The sequence below is a fragment of the Schistocerca serialis genome, chromosome 7, assembly GCF_023864345.2.
Source record: "Schistocerca serialis cubense isolate TAMUIC-IGC-003099 chromosome 7, iqSchSeri2.2, whole genome shotgun sequence".
NCBI lineage: Eukaryota > Metazoa > Arthropoda > Insecta > Orthoptera > Acrididae > Schistocerca > Schistocerca serialis.
In genome coordinates this window covers 569,508,231-569,530,447 of record NC_064644.1, presented here as the reverse complement: position 1 = coordinate 569,530,447, position 22,217 = coordinate 569,508,231, and the positions used below count along the sequence as shown (strand labels likewise).

At 42.0% G+C, this 22,217-nt stretch overlaps 1 protein-coding gene across 1 annotated transcript in view; it reads left to right on the top strand.

Moving 5' to 3' along the window:
* The first annotated feature begins 3,475 nt into the window (after nt 1-3,475).
* LOC126413256 (lachesin-like) overlaps nt 3,476-22,217 on the top strand; it is a 325,953-nt gene continuing 307,211 nt past the window's right edge. The window contains exons 1-2 of the mRNA XM_050083157.1: nt 3,476-3,484; nt 3,602-3,809. Of these exons, the coding sequence (XP_049939114.1) occupies nt 3,476-3,484; nt 3,602-3,809 (217 nt within the window). The remainder of the gene's footprint in view (nt 3,485-3,601; nt 3,810-22,217) is intronic.

Sequence of the window (22,217 nt, the reverse complement as noted above, 5' to 3'; positions counted from 1 at the left end):
CGAAATGAACCCCATCGAACACTTATGAGACATAATCAAGACGTCCACTCGTGCACAATATCCTGCACCTGCCGCACTTTCGCAATTATGGAAGGATGTAGAGGAAGGATTGCTCAATATTTCTGCAGGGGACTTTCAACGACTTGTTGAGACTACCCCACGTCGAGTTGCTGCACGACGCCGAGCGTAAGGAAGTTTGACACGACTTTAGGAGGTGTCCCATGTGTAATACAAATCATGTTACTTCATCTGTACTATATTTGCTCGCGACATAGTATTTCTGATATTTGTTTGTCTCCAATACAGTAGCAGAAGTTATAATCATCGTAAACTCATGAAGAACATAAATCATGAGAAATTAATCAAACGACTTGCTGCAATAGAGATTAACATGTTAACGAAAAGTGCCACTCACCTTGATCGAGAGTATGATTATTTTTGTTTCTCTGAATTTCGAGGTTTGAGTTTATCGCTCGATTCGGCTCACCAAACGAGCTCCGTAAAAAGTTCATTTTGAAGCATTGTGACCTTCACGTCACATGCCAAAAATTTCTACATCCAGTTATATCCTTAAAACACATTTGAGATCAGAATACCTTTGTCCAAATATGTACCTTGCGGAAAAATTTCGTCGTCAATACACTGGATGTGTAGTAACGTGGGGCAGGCGAATGGAGGTGGCAGGTTGGGGAAGGAACGGGCATCCGGGAGGTGCTGCTTTGTTGGTTTCACACGTAAGGAGCATGAATGTAATTTATCGCTTGTACCAGGAGTCTGGAGTTTCTTGCCTACCCGCAGGTGAGGTACGTGTTTTGTACTTTTTGGTACAATGGCTTTTGCGTTTTGCATGATGTGCAAAGGGTAAGGTATATCCGCAATACAGCAGTTACGTAAAACAAAGAACTAATCAGAGAAGGAAGGTGAGAGAGTTTATTAACACCTTTAGTAATAAGTTAGTATTGGACATGAGCCCACGACAGCAGTATTCAGCGTATCAAAGCACCGAACTGTGAGGAAAAACAACTGTGACTCGCACCGGGTCAACGGCCTTGCGGCAGTGGTAACTCAGGTTCCCGTCGTATCACTGAAGTTAAGCGCTGTCGGGCTGGGCTAGCACTTGGATAGGTGACCATCCAGTCTGCCGAGCACTGTTGGCTAGCGGGGTGGACTCAGCCCTTGTGAGGCAAATTGAGGAGCTACTTGATTGAAAAGTAGCGGCTCCGGTTACGACAACTGACAACGGCGGGGAGAGCGGTGTGGTGACCAAATGCCCTTCCATATCCGCATCCAGTGACACCAATAGGCCGGGGATGGAGCGGCGGTTGATCACTACCGTTGGGCCTTCCGAGGCCTGTTCGGACGGAGTTTAGTTTTCACACCCGCTCCGGAGGCGGACGATCAAAATTAGGCTATCTATCTCAAGGACATAAAATGTTTTTCAGGACAGTTTCCTCGACCAGTAGATAGACGCCACTGCGAAGGGTTCTGTAGACATATTACTCCTTTTCCTTTTTCACTGGAGCGGCACGTGAAGTCATTCTACATATGCATCTACATCTCTACACTTCAAACCATCGTGAGGTGCATGGTGGAGGATACGTTCCACTGTACCAGTTATTAGGTTTCTTCCTGTTCCATGCATATCCAGCCTGTTCCACTCACGTATGGAGCACAGGAAGAATGATTGTTTGAATGCCTCTGTGCTTGCACTAATTATTCTAACCATATTCTCACGATCCCTTCGTGAGTGATGTGTATGGTATTGTACTATATACCTAAATCTCATTTAAAGCCATTTCTTGAAACTTTGTTAACAGACTTTCTCGGGATAGTTTATGTCTATCTTCACGAGTTTTGCACCCTCAAATGGTTCAAATGGCTCTAAGCACTATGGGACTTAACATGTGAGGTCATCAGTCCCCTAGACTTAGAACTATTTGAACGTAACTAACCTAAGGACATCACACACATCCGTGCCCGAAGCAGAATTCGATGCTGCGACCGTAGCAGCAGCGCGTTTCCGGACTGAAGCGCTTGCAACTGCACGGCCACAATTAATGACAGTCAGACAAATGTCCAGTTAGAACCATTATTTGAAATAATTGTTTGTGGTGAAATAGGCTTTACCTGAAAAACAAAATAAATAAAAGAAAATGTGTTCTAGAAAATGTATTTTAGAAAAAATTGTAAGGATCTGGAATTCGGAGCTAAAAAATCACAAAATTGAACCAATAACTCTGGGAAGGAAAACAAATGGCTTTTGCGGATGATTTCGCAATACTTTGAGTAAAACTTACAGAAGCAGTTACTCAAATAAACATTCTGCAAAACTTAGCAAACAGAACTGGTCTCAAAATTTCAGCTCAAAAAACAAAATTCATGACAAATAAAAAATGCACCAAAATACATAGAAACACAAATAGGTAAAATTTAAATATCTTGGAGAAACTATACAACAGAATGGACTAGAAGAATCTGCAGTAGATGTAAGAATTAACAAAATGGAAAGAGCTTATGGTTCGACCAAAAATATTTACAACAAGAAATGTATATCTAGAAAAACAAAACTAAAACACTACACCACAGTGGTGCGACCAGAATGATTATATGGATCTGAATGCTTAACGATGAAATATAAGATGGACGAACTAGAGGTACTGGAAAGGAGAATTATTAGAAAAAAAATGGGCGCAATGAAAACTGCAGATGGTTGGAAAATAAGAAGTAATGAGAAGATCTACAAAAATATAGAAAAAATATCTGAAGTAATGGCCAAACGAAGATCTCTACCGAATGGATGGAAACAGACAAACAAAACAAATACTCCTATATTTCTGGAAGAAGTAATCGACAATAGCATGGATTATAGAAGTAAGAAAAGATCTTGAAAGAAACAACATCAAAGAATCAGACATAGCAGAAAGAAACCGTTTTAAAAACAAAATACTAAATTTGGAAGGCTTTCAAAGCAGAAGAAATAAAAAATCGGGAACAACATGGACAGAAGAAAGGAAGAGACTTGATGGGGAGAAAATGAGAGAATACTGGAAAAATAGGAAACAACAACAAAGGAAGAAGAGGAACTAAAGTGATCCTAGTTGGTCAATACGATTGTAAAAAAAAAAAAAGAAAATATAATAAAAAAGGTAGTTTGTGCGAAAAGGGCCAGAAATACTTTATGGTGAACCAGTGAAGACCGAGGGTTTCTGTCTTCCTAAACAATCAACAAATACACGTGACGAATATCGCACAGTTCGTCGGGAAAATTCGAAACATGTAGTGTACTGTCGCCGTACCGGGAGAGGTCGCAGCAGCTTTTGGGCGGTGTAGCCGGAACTGCTGACATCGGCGCACTTGACCACGCTAGAGTGAGACGGCTGGTACTTGCCGCTGGCACTTACCTGCTCGTTTTGCGCGTCTGCCCGCGACCCTCACCCTTCTGACAGCGGACATCTCGTGGCGTGAGCACGGCATTATGACTAAAGTAATGTAGTACTTTGGTAAACCACTTTGCACATGTAGCTACGTCACTGGAGCTTCACGCGAGCTCGCTGAGCTGAGAGGTCAGTCGCACAGCGTGTCGTCATTTGGCTGTCCGCAGGTGGCGTGGATCCACATCGACCGGCAGATGATCGTGACGATCCACAAGCACGTGATCGCGCGCGTGCCGCGCTTCAGCGTGTCGCACGACAACCAGAAGACGTGGCTGCTGCACGTGTCGGCCGTGCAGCAGGAGGACCGCGGCTACTACATGTGCCAGGTCAACACCAACCCCATGATCAGCCAGGTCGGCTACCTGCAGGTTGTAGGTGAGTCAGCGCCGAGGCCCAACTTCCGCCTAGGTCTAGTGCCAGAGGGAGCTGCTCTACACTCACGAATAAAGCGAACTTGCACACTGTTAGGACACCTCGTACCACCAGTTAGCACGTGTTAAAATTCCCCTGAAGTGGTATACGCCTCTTCCCACCTACTGGCATTTGTCCGAAGATCTCAGTGCCGCCTAACATCTAAAGGTGAATGACTCGTAAACGTCACTGCTGCCGACAAAATGGTTTTAAGGTAGTAAAACGCACGTAATAGACTTTCTTGATATAAGCATAATTTTAAAGAGTCACAATAGCAAATTAATATAGCCTTAAATCGTAAAAAATCGCATTGGTGAAAATTAGAATATTCAAACGTTACAAACAAGGTGTAGATCACAATGTTAATACCAACTAGAAGTAAATTCTAGATTGTTGAAAAGAAACGAACCGGGCGTTATTGCACAAGAATTACACTTTAGAGCTGAAGAAATGAACGAAAGTACCATGATTTCTAAATCTTAAAAGTTCTCCAACTGTGTCTTGAATTACTACTCTGGTGATTGGAGTACCTGAATTAAATTCCTGACGGAAGCGACAAGCACATTAACTGCAAGAGCTACAGTCAATGAAAACTTTCATTCTGCCAGTTAACTGTTCATTTTGTGATGGTTTAACGTAAAAACGGCACAGTGTCCAACTAAAATACTGAAGAAATTTAATGTTGGCCTTCTTAGTTGAATTTTGTAACCTTTTCAAAATATTTTGATGATTATGCTCTGAAATCATCGATTTTCATGCTGTCTTACTCTCTTAAAAATTAAATTTCCGTTAAAAATGTTTGAAAACTAATTATAACTTTTCCATTATTCAATAATGTGGAGATCATATAGTATTTAAAAACTTGGGCATCAATACAACATTTGTTTTGACATAAACAATTTCTAGAGAACAATCTTTTCCCAAATTGAGTGACATGTAAAGTAACTCCCTCTAGCACCAGACCTCTTAATTGCTTTACAACAGGGATTCCCAACCTTATCAGCTGGCGGACCCCTTCTTCAGTCGAAAATCCATGGCGGACCCCTAGTCAGTAAGGAACACAGTAACTTTAAATTTCAAAGCGAAACCCATGGGAACTGAAAGCTTCTTAATGGAAGTGCCATGTTCCCAATGACCCCCCCCCCCCTCCTCCACTCCCCCCCCCCCCCCCAAAGTATCAATAGTCTTTGGTTTAGAGACGAATGGAAAGAACTTGCAACTTGAAATTAACGACCCAATCTGAATTCCCACTGTATCCAGACACTTACTAGTGGATTTACTCCCTTCGTTCAACACACTATAGCCTGATTAAAATTACTTGGTAATTGAAATTTCACACGATGGAGCTGTCTTCCTCCAAGAGCAATCAACTCATTTATTTCACTTGGAAACTTCCCTTGTTGTGAAGGCGTTAGAGAAACTGCACCCTTCTTCACTGATCCTGACTTCAGCCACCGATCCATGTTATAAGTAATAAACTGGTCAAAAATCGACTTATGAAATAGGTAGTGCACTGACAAAGCAAGTCTAACATTTAATGATGCCTGGGGCTGCATACGTGCCAGCGAGCGCTGTGATTGGTCGACAAAGCTCGCTCCGCGCATGCGTAAAAGGTTTCAGTGCATCTAGCGCCGTGAGTCGGGGCACGAACGACCCCCGTATTGTTGCTAAACAGTCGATCAGAGGATCCGCATTCTCTTGCACTAAACTGCGTATACGTTCTCACTTAGGAACCGCAAAGGCTGCTTGGGGATACGACTTGAAGTAAAAGTATACCTGTTTTTCACACGAAAAAAAAAAACAGTGATGAATTAGATTTTCACATTTTTATTCAATAATTTTACTCATTATTTTACACGATTTGGTGAAAGGTGGCCGCGGACCCCCTAGAAAAAGCCGGCGGACCCCTAAGGGGTCCACGGACCACAGGTTGGGAAGCCCTGCTTTACGATATCTTTCTAGAGAACAATCTCTTCCCAAATTGACATGTAAAATAGCTCCCTCTAGCACCAGATCTCTCAACTGCTTTACGATATCTCTTATTTTCCATTTATCAATGCAAACTCAGACTCTAGATGTTCGTCAGCCTCTAATTCCCCTGTTAGACTTACAAGAGAAAAGGTTAACTACAATGTCGGACAATTTAGAAGAATGTAGTACACTCCAATGTTATTTTGCAACGCTCACAGATTAAGCATCCTCTATAGTGCACTTGAGACACAGCAGAACAATTGATAATAAGCAGTGGATAATAATAAAATTGTTACAATTCATAAATAATATAACATCATATACAAATAACTAAATCTACAGAGTTACATAACTCCAGAGAAGATGTGGTGAAATAGCAGACTATGTATCAATTTAGAAACCTTTGAATATCAAAGAAAAGTAAAGCTGAAACAAAATGAGTAAGCACAATAGCATCGATAGGGTGGAGACATTACTGAGATGATTACTTCAAATTTAGGAAAGTGGAAGGACAAAGCCAATAGTTAATAATTCAGTGGCGACTATTAAGTGGCGACTATTTGCTTAACGTTTCTGTTAAACTTAAGGGCTTACAACAGGTTTATCTTTCGCCTTTTGTATGGCAAGAGGAGGACGTCGAACGTCAGCCGATAGCCGATAACTTTACTCCGTAAATGCTTAGCAACTGGAGAATAACATTACTTGACTGACCGGCATTTACGTCATGTAATTTATGTAGACCATCGCAGTCTAGGTTTTGTTTATCGACTTTTCTGTTAAAAACGTCCTATTGAATCTTTGCAAGCCTAGTAAGATATTTTAAAGTTTCAAGGTTTCTGTTTGTTGTGGCTCTAGCTTTGAGACACTTGCTAAGTGCGGCATATAGCAACACTGTCTATGAAAAAAAATTAAACTGGGAGGGCATATGGGGGTATGACCTTAAGCTTTGTTTCTTTCGCAGTTCGATGTTAATCGTTGCAGATACAAATCCTTTGCTAGAGGCAATCAAATTTGTGAATTCTACCTCTGAAAACCTTTAGATTTAGGAACAGTTGTGAGATCATGGAGGGAAAGCCTACCTGTTTTTATGCTGATTGGTGTTGAGAATAAAGCGTTCTTGTTTCTGTTATTGTAGCTTTTCTGGACGACTTGAAATCAACATGTACACGTATTAACATCAGTGGTGAGATGTAGAAAGTTCACAAACGCTTTATTAACCTTCTTGGACTGTATGTTATGGTGTCGAGTGTTCATGTGATTAGAGTATATGCTAAGCTGTCTGCTATTCCCATCCCACACATACGGTGCATAGTTAATAAAACTCATCTAGTGCTTAGTATTTGCAATAAGAGTTTCCTAACTTAGGAAAGTTTTGCACAATGATCAATGAAATTCTCTACCGAATCTATACAGCGAGAGGACCCCATTAGTGAGCGAAGTAATTGCCTATTGAAATTATTTGAAATAAAAACCTTAGATAGCTGTTGAATTTAACGTAGTATCACATAATGCCCTCGTAAATTACGGAAAAGCTTTTGTCACCAAAACTATTGAAGGAAACAAACATCTGACCCAGTTTGTTAGACAGATATATAATAACACTAAATAATATGTTATTTTGTGGCTATCAAGTTACTCTGTTGAAAACTGTACATAATACGAGCTGTGTATCATCTAGACAGTACACGTAGTCCAAACACGTCTCTGCACTGACAGCCCACACGTCCACACAGTGCCTGTGAATGTTAAAGATCCGCAGTCCAGATTATATGCTGCTCACAGTTGAAACTTGCAGTCAGCTTTCAGTTGCCTTTAGTTTAGAACTAACTATATTTTTAGAGAACAGGAATAAAATTTTCATAAAAATGAGCTAATTCACTTTGCTTTTGGTTAGAAGCCTGACATAATGACCCATTTACATATGTTCGTGTTGCACATACTGATGTACTCAGTCTATACGTAATCTAGTATACTCTACATCTTAAAACATATCAACAAATATAAAAAAATATAACGTGAAAAGTGTATGTATATACACTCCTGGAAATTGAAATAAGAACACCGTGAATTCATTGTCCCAGGAAGGGGAAACTTTATTGACACATTCCTGGGGTCAGATACATCACATGATCACACTCACAGAACCACAGGCACATAGACACAGGCAACAGAGCATGCACAATGTCGGCACTAGTACAGTGTATATCCACCTTTCGCAGCAATGCAGGCTGCTATTCTCCCATGGAGACGATCGTAGAGATGCTGGATGTAGTCCTGTGGAACGGCTTGCCATGCCATTTCCACCTGGCGCCTCAGTTGGACCAGCGTTCGTGCTGGACGTGCAGACCACGTGAGACGACGCTTCATCCAGTCCCAAACATGCTCAATGGGGGACAGATCCGGAGATCTTGCTGGCCAGGGTAGTTGACTTACACCTTCTAGAGCACGTTGGGTGGCACGGGATACATGCGGACGTGCATTGTCCTGTTGGAACAGCAAGTTCCCTTGCCGGTCTAGGAATGGAAGAACGATGGGTTGGATGACGGTTTGGATGTACCGTGCACTATTCAGTGTCCCCTCGACGATCACCAGTGGTGTACGGCCAGTGTAGGAGATCGCTCCCCACACCATGATGCTGGGTGTTGGCCCTGTGTGCCTCGGTCGTATGCAGTCCTGATTGTGGCGCTCACCTGCACGGCGCCAAACACGCATACGACCATCATTGGCACCAAGGCAGAAGCGACTCTCATCGCTGAAGACGACACGTCTCCATTCGTCCCTCCATTCACGCCTGTCGCGACACCACTGGAGGCGGGCTGCACGATGTTGGGGCGTGAGCGGAAGACGGCCTAACGGTGTGCGGGACCGTAGCCCAGCTTCATGGAGACGGTTGCGAATGGTCCTCGCCGATACCCCAGGAGCAACAGTGTCCCTAATTTGCTGGGAAGTGGCGGTGCGGTCCCCTACGGCACTGCATAGGATCCTACGGTCTTGGCGTGCATCCGTGCGTCGCTGCGGTCCGGTCCCAGGTCGACGGGCACGTGCACCTTCCGCCGACCACTGGCGACAACATCGATGTGCTGTGGAGACCTCACGCCCCACGTGTTGAGCAATTCGGCGGTACGTCCACCCGGCCTCCCGCATGCCCACTATACGCCCTCGCTCAAAGTCCGTCAACTGCACATACGGTTCACGTCCACGCTGTCGCGGCATGCTACCAGTGTTAGACTGCGATGGAGCTCCGTATGCCACGGCAAACTGGCTGACACTGACGGCGGCGGTGCACAAATGCTGCGCAGCTAGCGCCATTCGACAGCCAACACCGCGGTTCCTGGTGTGTCCGCTGTGCCGTGCGTGTGATCATTGCTTGTACAGCCCTCTCGCAGTGTCCGGAGCAAGTATGGTGGGTCAGACACACCGGTGTCAATGTGTTCTTTTTTCCATTTCCAGGAGTGTATATTATTTTATAACATACCTCTCATATACGGAAGGTAATATAAGGTTACCACAAACTATTTATTCGTTTTCAAAGGTCTAGGTTTTCCAAAACATTACACGTACAACTACGATTGAGGCATGACTAGAGCCGTAAACTCATCTACTTTCCAATTTTCATTCTACAAATCTTCTCTGAGGGCCCCTCTGTTCATACGAAACACGTCCAAGCGGTAGTCAAGTTCTTTCCATACCTTAGACAGCAACACCTGTCAGTGGTCATTACAGCAACACCGACGCACCCTGTGAGCTGTTCCAGTGTTCTTGGCAGTGGGCGCACATAAACCTGGTTGTTATTGTACAGTGAAAGGAAAAAGTCGCAAGGCGTTAGGTACGGCGACGTGGGGGGCCAAGGGCACAGGGCCTTATTCGGCGATGCGGAAGTTCGGCGTTTATGTAGCGAAGAACATCGATGCTCCACTGAGGGTTTTCCCTGTCTTGTTGAAAGATGAAATTCCTGGAATCAGCTGTCAGTCGTGGGAACAGCCACAACAACAGCATATCGAGATAATAGACGCCAGTCACAGTCTTCTCACAGAAGAAAGGCGACTCGTACAGCTCCGACTGCAACATGGCGCAGAAAACCTTAATCTTCGGCGAATCTCGTTCATATGCAACACTTTCAGGACGATTTTCAGTGCCTCTCACTCTCTCATTGTGGCGATTCACCTTTCAAGATTAATGGAGATTGCTTCGTCACTAAATATCAGTTTGGAGACACAAAAACTTTTTTCTTGACTGGTCCCCATATTGTCAAGCCACTGCACTTGTAACGACAATTCTTGGGCATAATGTAAACTCGGTGAGTTTTCAGTTCTATTCATTGCTCAGATTATAGTAATTTCGACAACATAGGACATTGAAAACGAATGAATCATTATAATGGCCCTGTATAAAATATATATAATGTAAAAAATTGTTTCTATGTGAATGTGAAACATATGTCATACAGAGGAAATAATCAAGTTTAAAAATACATTAGATGTGTACAAATGCTGAAAAGGTATCATATTTCACTCATCGAGAACTCGGTATATATTAAAGCAGTCCCACTGTAATTGGAAAGCTCTTCCTGAGAGCGTATTCTGGGCGCGTTCATTAACGGACACAGCAGTACGTGCTCCATGGTCTGAATCGCGCAACACTCACACTTATCAGCATGTGCGTAATCCCATTTTCTCATGTGTTGTTTGACCCACCCATGCGCGCATGAAGTCGGTTCAAAATTCTCCAGTTCGCCTGTCCATATGAGAACCCGAGATTGGAACTTGAACTTTGTTAAGGGTGTTTGGATATTCTTATTACCAGAGAGATTTAATGGACATCTCATGTGGATCCACTCAATTTATGAAACATCAGCTGGATATAAGTCTTTTGGAAACAGGTTGATGGTTGTCAGGCGGGCGTCAGTTACCTGTTTGTTCCGTTCTTTTGAGCTCACGATCGGTTTTCTGACATGTGGTGGAGCAATATACGATAATGAATTAAAAAACACTGTAACCGGTTTCTGGCTGTTACTTATATTTCTGAGGGTATTATTAAAGACATTGTCAAATTTCCTGACGTGCTTAATCTGTCCCAAAGCGGGCACCAATACTCGTGGACCGGGAAAGTGGTGGCGAGGGCTCTCGACCGTAGTAGTACGGTCGCGTTTACCTATATCCCCCCGGTCCACTGCAGCCAACCACTCGTACACATACACACACACACACACACACACACACACACACACACACACACACCATCTTTCCGGATGTTACTGTGTTCTGTATGCCAATCCGTGCTAAGATTCACATATGTTTCTCATATATGAAGTTTCTAACGAATGTGAGGCATAGTTGAGTTGGGTGCCGACAGTTTTCCAGACGCTTACCATTACAGGTGATTTTATTGCCTCCCTGTTATTAAAGAGGCACACCTGGGTTTTGCTATGATTCGGTCTTAGTTGTTTACTTTTTGAGTGTGACGAAGTCCTCGATTAACCCACTCTCAATTTCATTAAGAGTTTTTGACTGGTATTTAGCCATCCTTTCATCTGCGTAGGCAAGTGGTTTTGTCTTTTCTCCAATAATGGTAATTCGTGTACATATATATCGAACTATGTAGCATCACTATGTACTCTGTGTACGCTAACAAGTGTATATCGTATCCCACGACTGACTCAGATGTTTATTTGTTCAGCGTAGCTATGTGTTACTGCTGTCACAGACAACTACAGAAAACAGCGAAACACGAACGTGAAATTCGCGCTTACTGTTACTGAGGAATGCGAAGGAGGTCACGGAACTGGACACGCCCACCCGCCGTACAGGCTACGGTCAACTTGGCTGTCCCAGAACGCCGTGCGACGCTATTGAAAAGTTGTGAAACATGGAACAACATGCGCCTTCTTAGTTACCGAGCCCCGGGAAATACTTTCAAGCTGCATCATTTTTCGTAGCAATTCAGAATACCTTGCATTGTACTTACTCACAATAAAGGCAGTCTGCCATTTTTTATTCCAAGTGGATGCTTTTTCAACTAATTTTGGGTTTTACTATAGCTGCACAACGAAGAAAGTTTCGAATAGAAAAGTGCGCCGTCCTACGTAACATCGGTATGCTGCTTACACGCTTGGGCAGGCCCTTTAAACGGAAATATTCTTCAGGTTACCTTCCATTCAGAAGATTGTTGCACGCAGCGACTCTTATACTGACTTGTAAATAATATGTTTCAGCTATCAGTAGTCCTTTTTAAATTTTATTGTGCAGATCTAGATTTCAGCTAGAGACTAGCTATGCCTAGAAATTAGGCATTATATGCACTGATCAAAAATAATAGTGCATTGAAAAATGGCTGGTTTCTAGCTGAAATCTAGATCTGCCAACAAAATTTAGAAAGAACGACTGACAGCTGAAATCTGTTATTTACAATTAGAAATATTCAAATGGTTCAAATAGCTCTGAGCACTATGGGACTGCAGAGGTCATCAGTTCCCTAGAACTACTTAAACCTAACTAACCTAAGGACATCACACACATCCACGCCCGAGGCAGGATTCGAACCTGCTACCGTAGTGGTCACCCGGTTCCAGACTATAGCACCTAGAACCGCTCGGCCACTCCAGCCGGCTAGAAATATTCGTTTTGTGAATAAAAACCGCCTTTGTACTGGGAATGAGCGTGATCCTTTCACCAGCACTAGTGGCTTTTCGAAGACCTTTGTGTATAACATACGTTCATCAGCCAGAAAAAAGAAAAGAAAATTGTGATGGCCTAATAAAAAATTTCTTCCAGCATATCACTTATTTCTGAGGGCATTTCCTGTATTCGTGCTTTTTAGTATCACTTGGTCCCGCTTTACCCTTCCTTCTCTAGCACCACTCAGTGATATTAATCAATTTTTCAATGTTTCAAGTGAGTAGCTTCAATTACAGGCCGCAGTGGTACCGGGCATAATACAACAGATTATCGTGTAATGAAGAGGTGATCTACTTCGTTACACTGAATTAACTTACGTGTGTTAGTCAAGAGTGATTGATTTCATGTGTGGAATTATGAAGTGAAAGGATGAAATTAAATCTGGTGTGCAACTCAAAACGAATAAAACTGTACCATATACTCACCCTATATCTTTAGTGAAACATAAAAAAAAAACAGAATAAAAAAATTAAATAAACATCGCTATATTAGTTATCTAGTATTAAATATAGTTGCCACACATGTATGGTACCGATGTTATTGAGTAATAAGTATAGACGCATCCAGAAATGGATACACAAGCGGACATATCCAAGTGTCAGTAAACGATCTTGATGAAAGTTGTCGGATGTCTAAAGAAGACAAACTCTCGCATAATATATTTTTTGTTTGTGGTGTGTAATTAACGTTGTTGAAAATTGTGTAAGAGAATTTTGTAATAATTTGAAATTTTGAAAAATACTCCACCACCATTAATCAAATTAGAAAAACGAAAAATGTTATTACATCATCAACTAAACAAGATTTTGAGCTACGTATATTCATGTGTTGTAAAGCTGATTTCTTACATATTTTTGTACAATAAGCTGTACACAAGGTGCTGTCAGAGTTCGACAATTATGTATTTCATTATCTCAAAATAATAAGAAACTCTTTATTACAGTATAAAATCATTACGTTACTGATAATCTGTAAAGAATTGCCTAAAGCATAACTTTTTTTTTACACTACGCACATGAAGTGAACGAAATCTCTTCACATAATATACACAACAGAGAACACAATATAAAACAAAATTCAGCAGGATTTCAAATTGTCACGGATGGCGCTCCAAATATCTTGATTTATATCAGGCATATTTCAATACTCTGGTAAGCCCTGGAAAAGAGAACTGATCTAGCACTAGTGACTGCAGCTTTATTATGTTGTTTCTCAAGTGAAGACTGACATCATAATCATTCAACATAACTAGATCTGAAAATCTTATCACAAATTTCTTCCAACATTGTACGCCGTATAAATCTGATGACTGTGTATGTACCATCGACCACTTCTGGATCACCAGATGAACAAGTTTCCAGTCGCCACGAACGATGTTCTACATGGGTTTTTCACACTGACGGTCCCAGGAATCTAACATAACACTTATTTCTCTCCCTCGATGAGAAATAACACGTCTTTGATGTATCTTTTGACCTGATCAGTCGTTCGTTTACCAGATTTCGGTGCTGTAGCAAGGACATCTTGGACTTCAAAAGGAGTCTCTCGAATTCTCTTCCAGTTTGTTTTAAAACATTGAAGAGGCGTGTGGTCAATCACAAAAAACCATTTAGACCATCATACGCGAGGTCAAGGAACTTGTTCATCTGATGGTCCCAAAGGGATCAACGTCACAGGTACAGCCACTGAGTTCTCTTCGCCAAGGCTGATCAGTGTACTGAAATATGCCTGATACAAATCAGGACATTGAGAGGGCCAACCGAAACAATTTGAAAGCCTGCTCAATTTTATTTCATATTGTGTGAAGAAATTTTGTTCATTCTATGTGCATGGTGTAATATGTTCTAAGAATTTCCTTACAGATCATTATTACTGTAATTATTTTCTATTGTAATAATGTGTCACTTATTATTTTCAGTTAACAAAATATAGATATGTCAAATGGTAAAGTAAAAAACAGAACAAAATATGAGTGTAAAACACAAAATAACAATTTAAAACATAAAAGAAGTAGAGGTAAAATAAATGACTAGACTAGTAATGAATGTTATGATCTTCTAGTTCAGCACGTTGAAAGTACTCCGGATCCAGCTTTATTAGAAATGGATGTATGTAACTTGAAAGATTGTTTAATTTATGGGGTTACAAAATTTTACATATTTTCCAAATCAGTTTGTAATGGAGGGATGTTTCTCAAAATTTCACATTATTACAAAATTTAAAATCCGATTGTACAGTTTTCAAGAACATTAATTACGCATCAGTTTTTGTATGAGAATCAAGTGTGGTGTCTGGCAGTGACACCACAATTTTAATACCTCTCTTCAAACCAGGGAAGACCACACATGCCCCAGTATTTACCGAAACATCTCCTAAACCAGCTGTTTAGGGAAGACCCTGGCATGCATGGTTAATTGTGGCCTGGTCTGGATATTACTGACCAGGCAACTTCTTAGTCAATCTCAGTGTATATTCCAAAGGTATCAGTCCACCATCAACAATCGTACCCTACTACAGGAGGCTATTCTGCAGACATTGTTACATAAACATCACTATCTGCCTCTATTGTTTCAAATTAGTAGGGTGTACCTCGCGCCCCCCCCCCCCCCCCCCTCAACCATGGACCTTGCCGTTGGTGGGGAGGCTTGCGTGCCTCAGCGATACAGATAGCCTTACCGTAGGTGCAACCACAACGGGAGAGGTATCTCTTGAGAGGCGAGACAAACGTGTGGTTCCTGAAGAGGGGCAGCAGCATTTTCAGTAGTTGCAGGGGTAAAAGTCTGGATAATTGACTGATCTGGCATTGTAACACTAATCAAAACGGCCTTGCTGTGCTGGTACTGAGAACGGGTGAAAGCAACGGGAAACTACAGCCGTAATTTTTCCCGAGGGCATGAAGCTTTACTGTATGATTACATGATGATGGCGTCCTCTTGGGTAAAATATTCCGGAGGTAAAATAGTCCCCCATTCGGATCTCCGGGCGAGGACTACTCAAGAGGATGTCGTTACCAAGAGAAAGAAAATCTACGGATCGGAGCGTGGAATGTCAGATGCCTTAATCAAGCAGGTAGGTTAGAAAATTTAAAAAGGGAAATGGATAGGTTAAAGTTAGATATAGTGGGAATTAGAGAAGTTCGGTGGCAGGAGGAAAAAGACTTTTGGTCAGGCGAATACAGGGTTATAAATACAAACTCAAATAGGGGAAATGCAGGAGTCGGTTTAATAATGAGTTAAAAAATAGGAGTGCGGGTAAGCTACTGCAAACAGCATAGTCAACGCATTATTGTGGCCAAGATATACACGAAGCCCACGCCTACTACAGTAGTACAAGTTTATATGCCTACTAGCTCTGCAGATGACGAAGAAATTGAAGAAATGTATGATGAAATAAAATAAATTATTCAGATAGTGAAGGGAGACGAAAATTTGTCATGGGTGATTGGAATTCGGCAGTAGGAAAAGGGAGAGAAGGAAACATAGTAGTTGAATATGGATTGGGAATAAGAAATGGTAGAATTTTGCACAGAGCGTAACTTAATCATAGCTAACACTTGGTTTAAGAATCATGAAAGAAGGTTGTATACATGGAAGATGCCTGGAGATACTGACAGGTTTCAGATAGATTATATAATGGTAAGGCAGAGATTTAGGAACCAGGTTTTAAATTGTAAGATATTTCCAGGTGCAGATGTGGACTCTGACCACAATCTATTGGTTATGAACTGTAGATTAAAACTGAAGAAACTGCAAAAAGTTGGGAATTTAAGGAGATGGGACCTGGATAAACTGACTAAACCAGAGGTTGTACAGAGTTTCAGGAAGAGCATAAGGGAACAACTGACAGGAATAGGGGAAAGAAATACAGTAGAAGAAGAATGGGTAACTTTGAGGGATGAAGTAGTGAAGGCAGCAGAGGATCAAGTAGGTAAAAAGACGAGGGCTAGTAGAAATCCTTCGGTAACAGAAGAAGTATTGAATTTATTTGATAAAAGGAGAAAATATAAAAATGCAATAAATGAAGCAGGCAAAAAGAAATACAAACGTCTCAAAAATGAGATCGACAGGAAGCGCAAAATAGCTAAGCAGGGATGGCTAGAGGAGGTAGAAGCTTATCTCACTAGGGGTAAGATAGATACTGCCTACAGGAAAATTAAAGAGACCTTAGGAGAAAAGAGAACCACCTGCATGAATATCAAGAGCTCAGATGGAAACCCAGTTCTAAGCAAAGAAGGGAAAGCAGAAAGGTGGTAGGAGTATATATAGGGTCTATACAAGGGCGATGTACTTGAGGACAATATTATGGAAATGGAAGAGGATGTAGATGAAGATGAAAAGGGAGATATGATACTGCGTGAAGAGTTTGACAGATCACTGAAAGACCTGGCCCCGGGAGTAGACAACATCCCATTAGAACTACTAACAGCTTTGGGAGAGCCAGTCCTGATAAAACTGTACCATCTGGTGAGCAAGATGTATGAGACAGGCGAAATACCCTGCGACTTCCAGAGGTCTATATTAATTCCAATCCCAAAGCAAGCAGGCGTTGACAGATGGGAAAATTACCGAACTATCAGTTTAATAAGTCACGGCTGCAAAATACAAACACAATTCTTTACAGACGAATGGAAAAACTGGTAGAAGCCGACCTGGGGGAAGATTAGTTTGGATTCCGTAGAAATGTTGGAACACGTGAGGTAATACTGACCCTACGACTTATCTTAGACGAAAGATTAAGGAAAGGCAAACCTATTTTTCTAGCATTTTTAGACTTAGAGAAAGTTTTTGCCAATGTTTACTGGAACACTCTCTTTCAAATTCTGAAGGTGGCAGGGGTAAAATACAGGGAGCGAAAGTCTATTTACAATTTGTACAGAAACCATATGACAGTTGTAAGGGTTGAGGGATATGTAAGGGAAGCAGTGGTTGGGAAGGGAGTGAGACAGGGTTGTAGCTTATCCCCGATGTTATTCAATCTGTACACTGAGCAAGCTGTGAAGGAAACAAAAAAAAAAAAAATTCGCATTTGGTATTAAAATCCATGAAGAAGAAATAATAACTTTGACGTTCGCCAGTGACATTGTAATTCTGTCAGAGACAGCAAAGGACGTGGGAGAGCAGTTGAACGGAATGGACAGTGTCTTGAAAGGAGGATATAAGATGAACATCAACAAAAACAAAACGAGAAAAATGAAATGTAGTCGAATTCATTCGGGTGATGCTGAGGGAATTAAATTAGGAAATGAGACACTTAAAGTAGTAAAGGGGTTTTGCTATTTGGGGAGCAAAATAACTGATGATGCTCGAAGTAGAGAAGATATATAATGGAGACTGGCAATGGCAAGGAAAGCGTTTCTGAAGAAGAGAAATTTGTTAACATCGAGTATAGATTTAAGTGTCAGGAAGTCGTTTCTGAAAGTATTTGTGTGGAGTGTAGCCATGTATGGAAGTGAAACATGGACAATAAATAGTTTAGACAAGAAGAGAATAGAAGGGTGCTACAGAAGAATGCTTAAGATTACATGGGTAGATCACATAACTAATGAGGAGGTATTGAACAGGATTGGGGAGGAGAGAAGCTTGTGGCACAACTTGACTAGAGGAAGGGATCGGTTGGTAGGAATGTTCTGAGGCATCAAGGGATCACCAATTTAGTATCGGAGGGCAGCGTGGACGGTAAAAGTCGTACAGGGAGACCAAGAGATGAATACACTATGCAGATTCAGAAGGGTGTAGGGTGCAGTAGGTACTGGGAGATGAAGAAGCTTGCACAGGATAGAGTAGTATGGAGAGCTGCATCAAACCAACTTCAGGACTTTTATACAGTCCTTCCTGTCTACGCTCTTTATTAGGTCTCGACCTGGAGACGTGGGCCGGCCGCTGTGGTCGAGCTGTTCTAGGGGCTTTAGTCCTGAACCGCGCTGCTGCTACGGCCGCAGGTTCGAAACCTGCCTCGGTCATGGACGTGTGTGTTGTCTTAAGGTTAGTTAGGCTTAAGCAGTTCTAAGTTCTAGGGAACTGATGGCCTCAGAAGTTAAGTCCCATAGTGCTCAGAGCCATTTGAACCCCAATTGCTGAAATGTTTGCGAATACACACATGAATGGTAATGTATTTACGGACACTGATATGTATGTCAGGGACGCTCTAAGAACATGTAATTTTGTCTATTAAGCTAAAAGAAATCACTTAACATATTTGTTTCTTTAGACTGTATAGATTTTTTATTTGGAGTTTAAATTCTCGCTTTTTCTTTACTCTGATGAAAGTTTCAAAATGATGAGGACTTTGTGATGTCATCAGCAGTTTTCACAGAAAAATAGTGGAAGTTTTCTCGATTTTGCACTTGGTGGACATGTATAGGAGATGTGCGAAAAGTTACTACATGTCTCAATTATATTGATATAGATTTTCGACCTCTGCAGTTTGCTTATCGGCAAACATCGGTAGTGCTGTACTTTTTTCTTCATATCGTTGTATGTCACAACATAATGGGAGGCTGGGAGATAGAGTATCCTGCAGCTGAACGTAAAAAACTATACCGACTTTGTTCATAAATTAAATGGAAGTGGACTGAACCTATTTTCATCGTAGCAGGACTTTTTTTTTAAATAAAATGGCTCTGAGTACTAAAGGACTTAACTTCTAAGGTCATCAGTCCCCTAGAACTTAGAACTACTTAAACCTAACCAACCTAACGACATCACACACATCCATGCCCGAGGCAGGATTCGAACCTGCGGCCGTAGCGGTCGCGCGGTTCCAGACTGTAGCGCCTAGAACCGCTTGGCCACTCCGGCCGGTGGACATTTATTATCGTCGCGATTGTGTGTTTTTAACACTCATTTAGAAGAGGTGTGTTTATGTTAAATACAGTTATTACACTGAAGTGTTTTCTCTCTCACAACGGCGAGCGGTCTCGGGGTGGATGCTGGTGGCGTGTGGGTCATGTCTAATAGGCAGCCACAGCTGCACTTTTAGACAAACAACACACTGTTGCGGTAGGCATCGTTTACCTCGCTTTGTTCTGCGACCTGTAGGAGTCACAGTCTATTCCATTTGTGTAGCTTATGTTGGTACTGATAGCGCTGACCACCCAGCCACATGCTCCGCCGGGGGCACATTCGTCTGAAGAGCCTGCTCCAAGATATGGCAGGCACTTCGGCCAGTGGAAGTGGTGGCAGTTGCCCGTTTTCCAGTCAGTAGACTTTAGAAAAAGTTCTCCAGTATTTCTTTGTTGCTCCAGCTGGATTCCGTCTCTGAGAAATACGTTCAACAGCTTGCAGGAAGCGTCCTGCTCTTGTGTCTTTTGCCCATCTGTGACTGAGATGCACTGACTGGAGACAGTGTATCAGTGCTGCCAAATCGATCTCTTTGCGGACGATCAGGGACAAGGTAGAACAGGCCTGTGTCCCTGTCTACAGTGAGGATGGGAAGGGATGAGGGGTGGTAGGAGAGGAGCTAAGACTGACCCTAAGGAAGTCAGTTCATGACCGCACATCGAGGAGAACACACGTGCAGCTGATGCCCCTCTCACCTCGTGCGACCTTTTGGGGTCAGTTTTTAGGAGTTGTTTTATTACAATAATTTTTTTTCAAATCCCAGAAGACGTGGTGCGTTATGACCTACTATTTGTGAGTGCTGGTTTTATACAGAACAGTTTCTCTGTGTAATTAGAACAATGAAGCATTTTCCATCAGTTTTCGTAAGTGTATTGGCCTTCCTCCACATCAGTGATGGTTTGGTGCGCTATCCCTTCTTCCTATGTACAAGCTACACAGCAGCTATACCAAGGTGACCTCTCGGGTGGGGGGGGGGACTGGAATAGAGCGAAGTTGTCGAGAAATAAAGAGAGCACCGTTTATTTGAATTTCGAGCACCAGCAGGATGTTTGTCGAACAATGCAGTGGGAGGCATCTGTAATGAACTCCGAAAGCGTTAGACACAGTCGTCAGCTTTTTGCGTACAGGTAATAAACTCACTGAACTCCTCTCTGTCCAACAGCCGGCCGCGTTGGCCGTGCGGTTGTAGGCACCTCAGTCCTGAACCGCGCTGCTGCTACGGTCGCAGGTTCGAATCCTGCCTCGGACATGGATGTGTGTGAGGTCCTTAGATTAGTTGGGTTTAAGTAGTTCTAAGTTCTAGGGGACTGATGACCTCAGATGTTGAGTCCCATAGTGCTCAGAGCCATTTGAACCATTTTTCTCTCCAGCACCATCATCTCGTCAGGTGAAAGGACCGTCCTTTACACTGTTTGCTTTGAATACGTCTGCCTCTAGTTTCGAGCGTTATTGTGAAATTTTTTCCCAGCTGGATAACGCCAGTTGTATGATATTGTAAATTTTTGGGTTGTATTGCCATTTGTGGAGCGCTATGCACATAGATATGTAACTAGGCCCAAACTTTACGATTATTTACGTAATTAAGATTGATCTTTACTTCACTTTCCCGCCCAAAGTAAATAAAGTACACTAACCTAACCTCCCTCGCCTGCAATTGGACAGTATCGCTGTGTAGGTGATGCACCTGCGTTTCCCACCAAGAAGGACCAGGGTTCCAGTCCCGGAAAGGGGACCCACTATATTGAATTTGCCGACAATTCTCGGGCAGGGGGTGGGGATGGGACGTCAGCAAAGTCTTGGGACAAATAATTTTTCTGAAAATTTCACTAGCCATTATTCGAAATTCTCGCCGATATGGCAGGTTAGGTGGATCCAAGTGTAAATTGGGGAAAAGCTATGAAAACATACAGGTGATAGTTAATTGATCAATTAATTCGATATAAATTTGATATCAAAACTGGTGTCAGAGTCCCATCATCCCACTGCTACTATATTCATACAGTGTTGATAATAAGCATTTGAGAGTTGACATCTTCGACCTATACCATCGCCAGATGGCAGCAAGTAAGATGGTACAGACCTAAGATTGTAGAGAGTTTTAGGAATGGGTGGCATTCAAATCTGATAGCAGCCATTCAGCTTTGTTGTCCCTATGGAGCACAGCTATTTTCACAGTCAATTGATTACACTCGTAGTATGTCCCGTAGAACGATACAGATGTGGCTTTATGAGATTTACTTACTGGTCTTCTGGGTCCACAGAAACTACAGGAAACTGATTATGGGTTTAACCACACAGACATATTGTACACTTGTGTCATGAACAATATATGTGTGCAGAGTTTCTTCATGTGTGGTTACTGATATTGTGGATAAGTGCAGTAAAATTAGTTGTCCTTATGCGCATTAGCAGGTATCCCCTTTTGAGCTTCATCTTCCATAGCTTCCACTTCTTCTACTATTATTTACGTTGTAGTAATCAGACATGTTCATTTGTCGTCATCGAAAACCGTCTGAGAAATGTTCCGACCCTTAATCTCAAAAAAGAATAAATATTACTTGTAATTCGAACACCCCTGAACAATCTACGTTCTGCTGATGAGACTAATGTTTTATTCTAGCGATGATAAGCTTTAACAATGAATGAAATATATGGAAGTGCTTAACAGAGCAAGTATCTAGAAAGGCGTGAAAATGAACTGTAATAAGAACTTACATAATGTTAGTGAGGGCAACAAAAACCAAACAGTGCAAACTGACTGTTACATTATACAACTGTTAATAAGCATTTGTGTGTATGGTAACTGACAGCGCCGGTGAACGGGTAACGAAAGGAGAAGAAGAGTAAATGGGATCGATTGTGCTTTTGATAGCGTAACTATGGTTTTA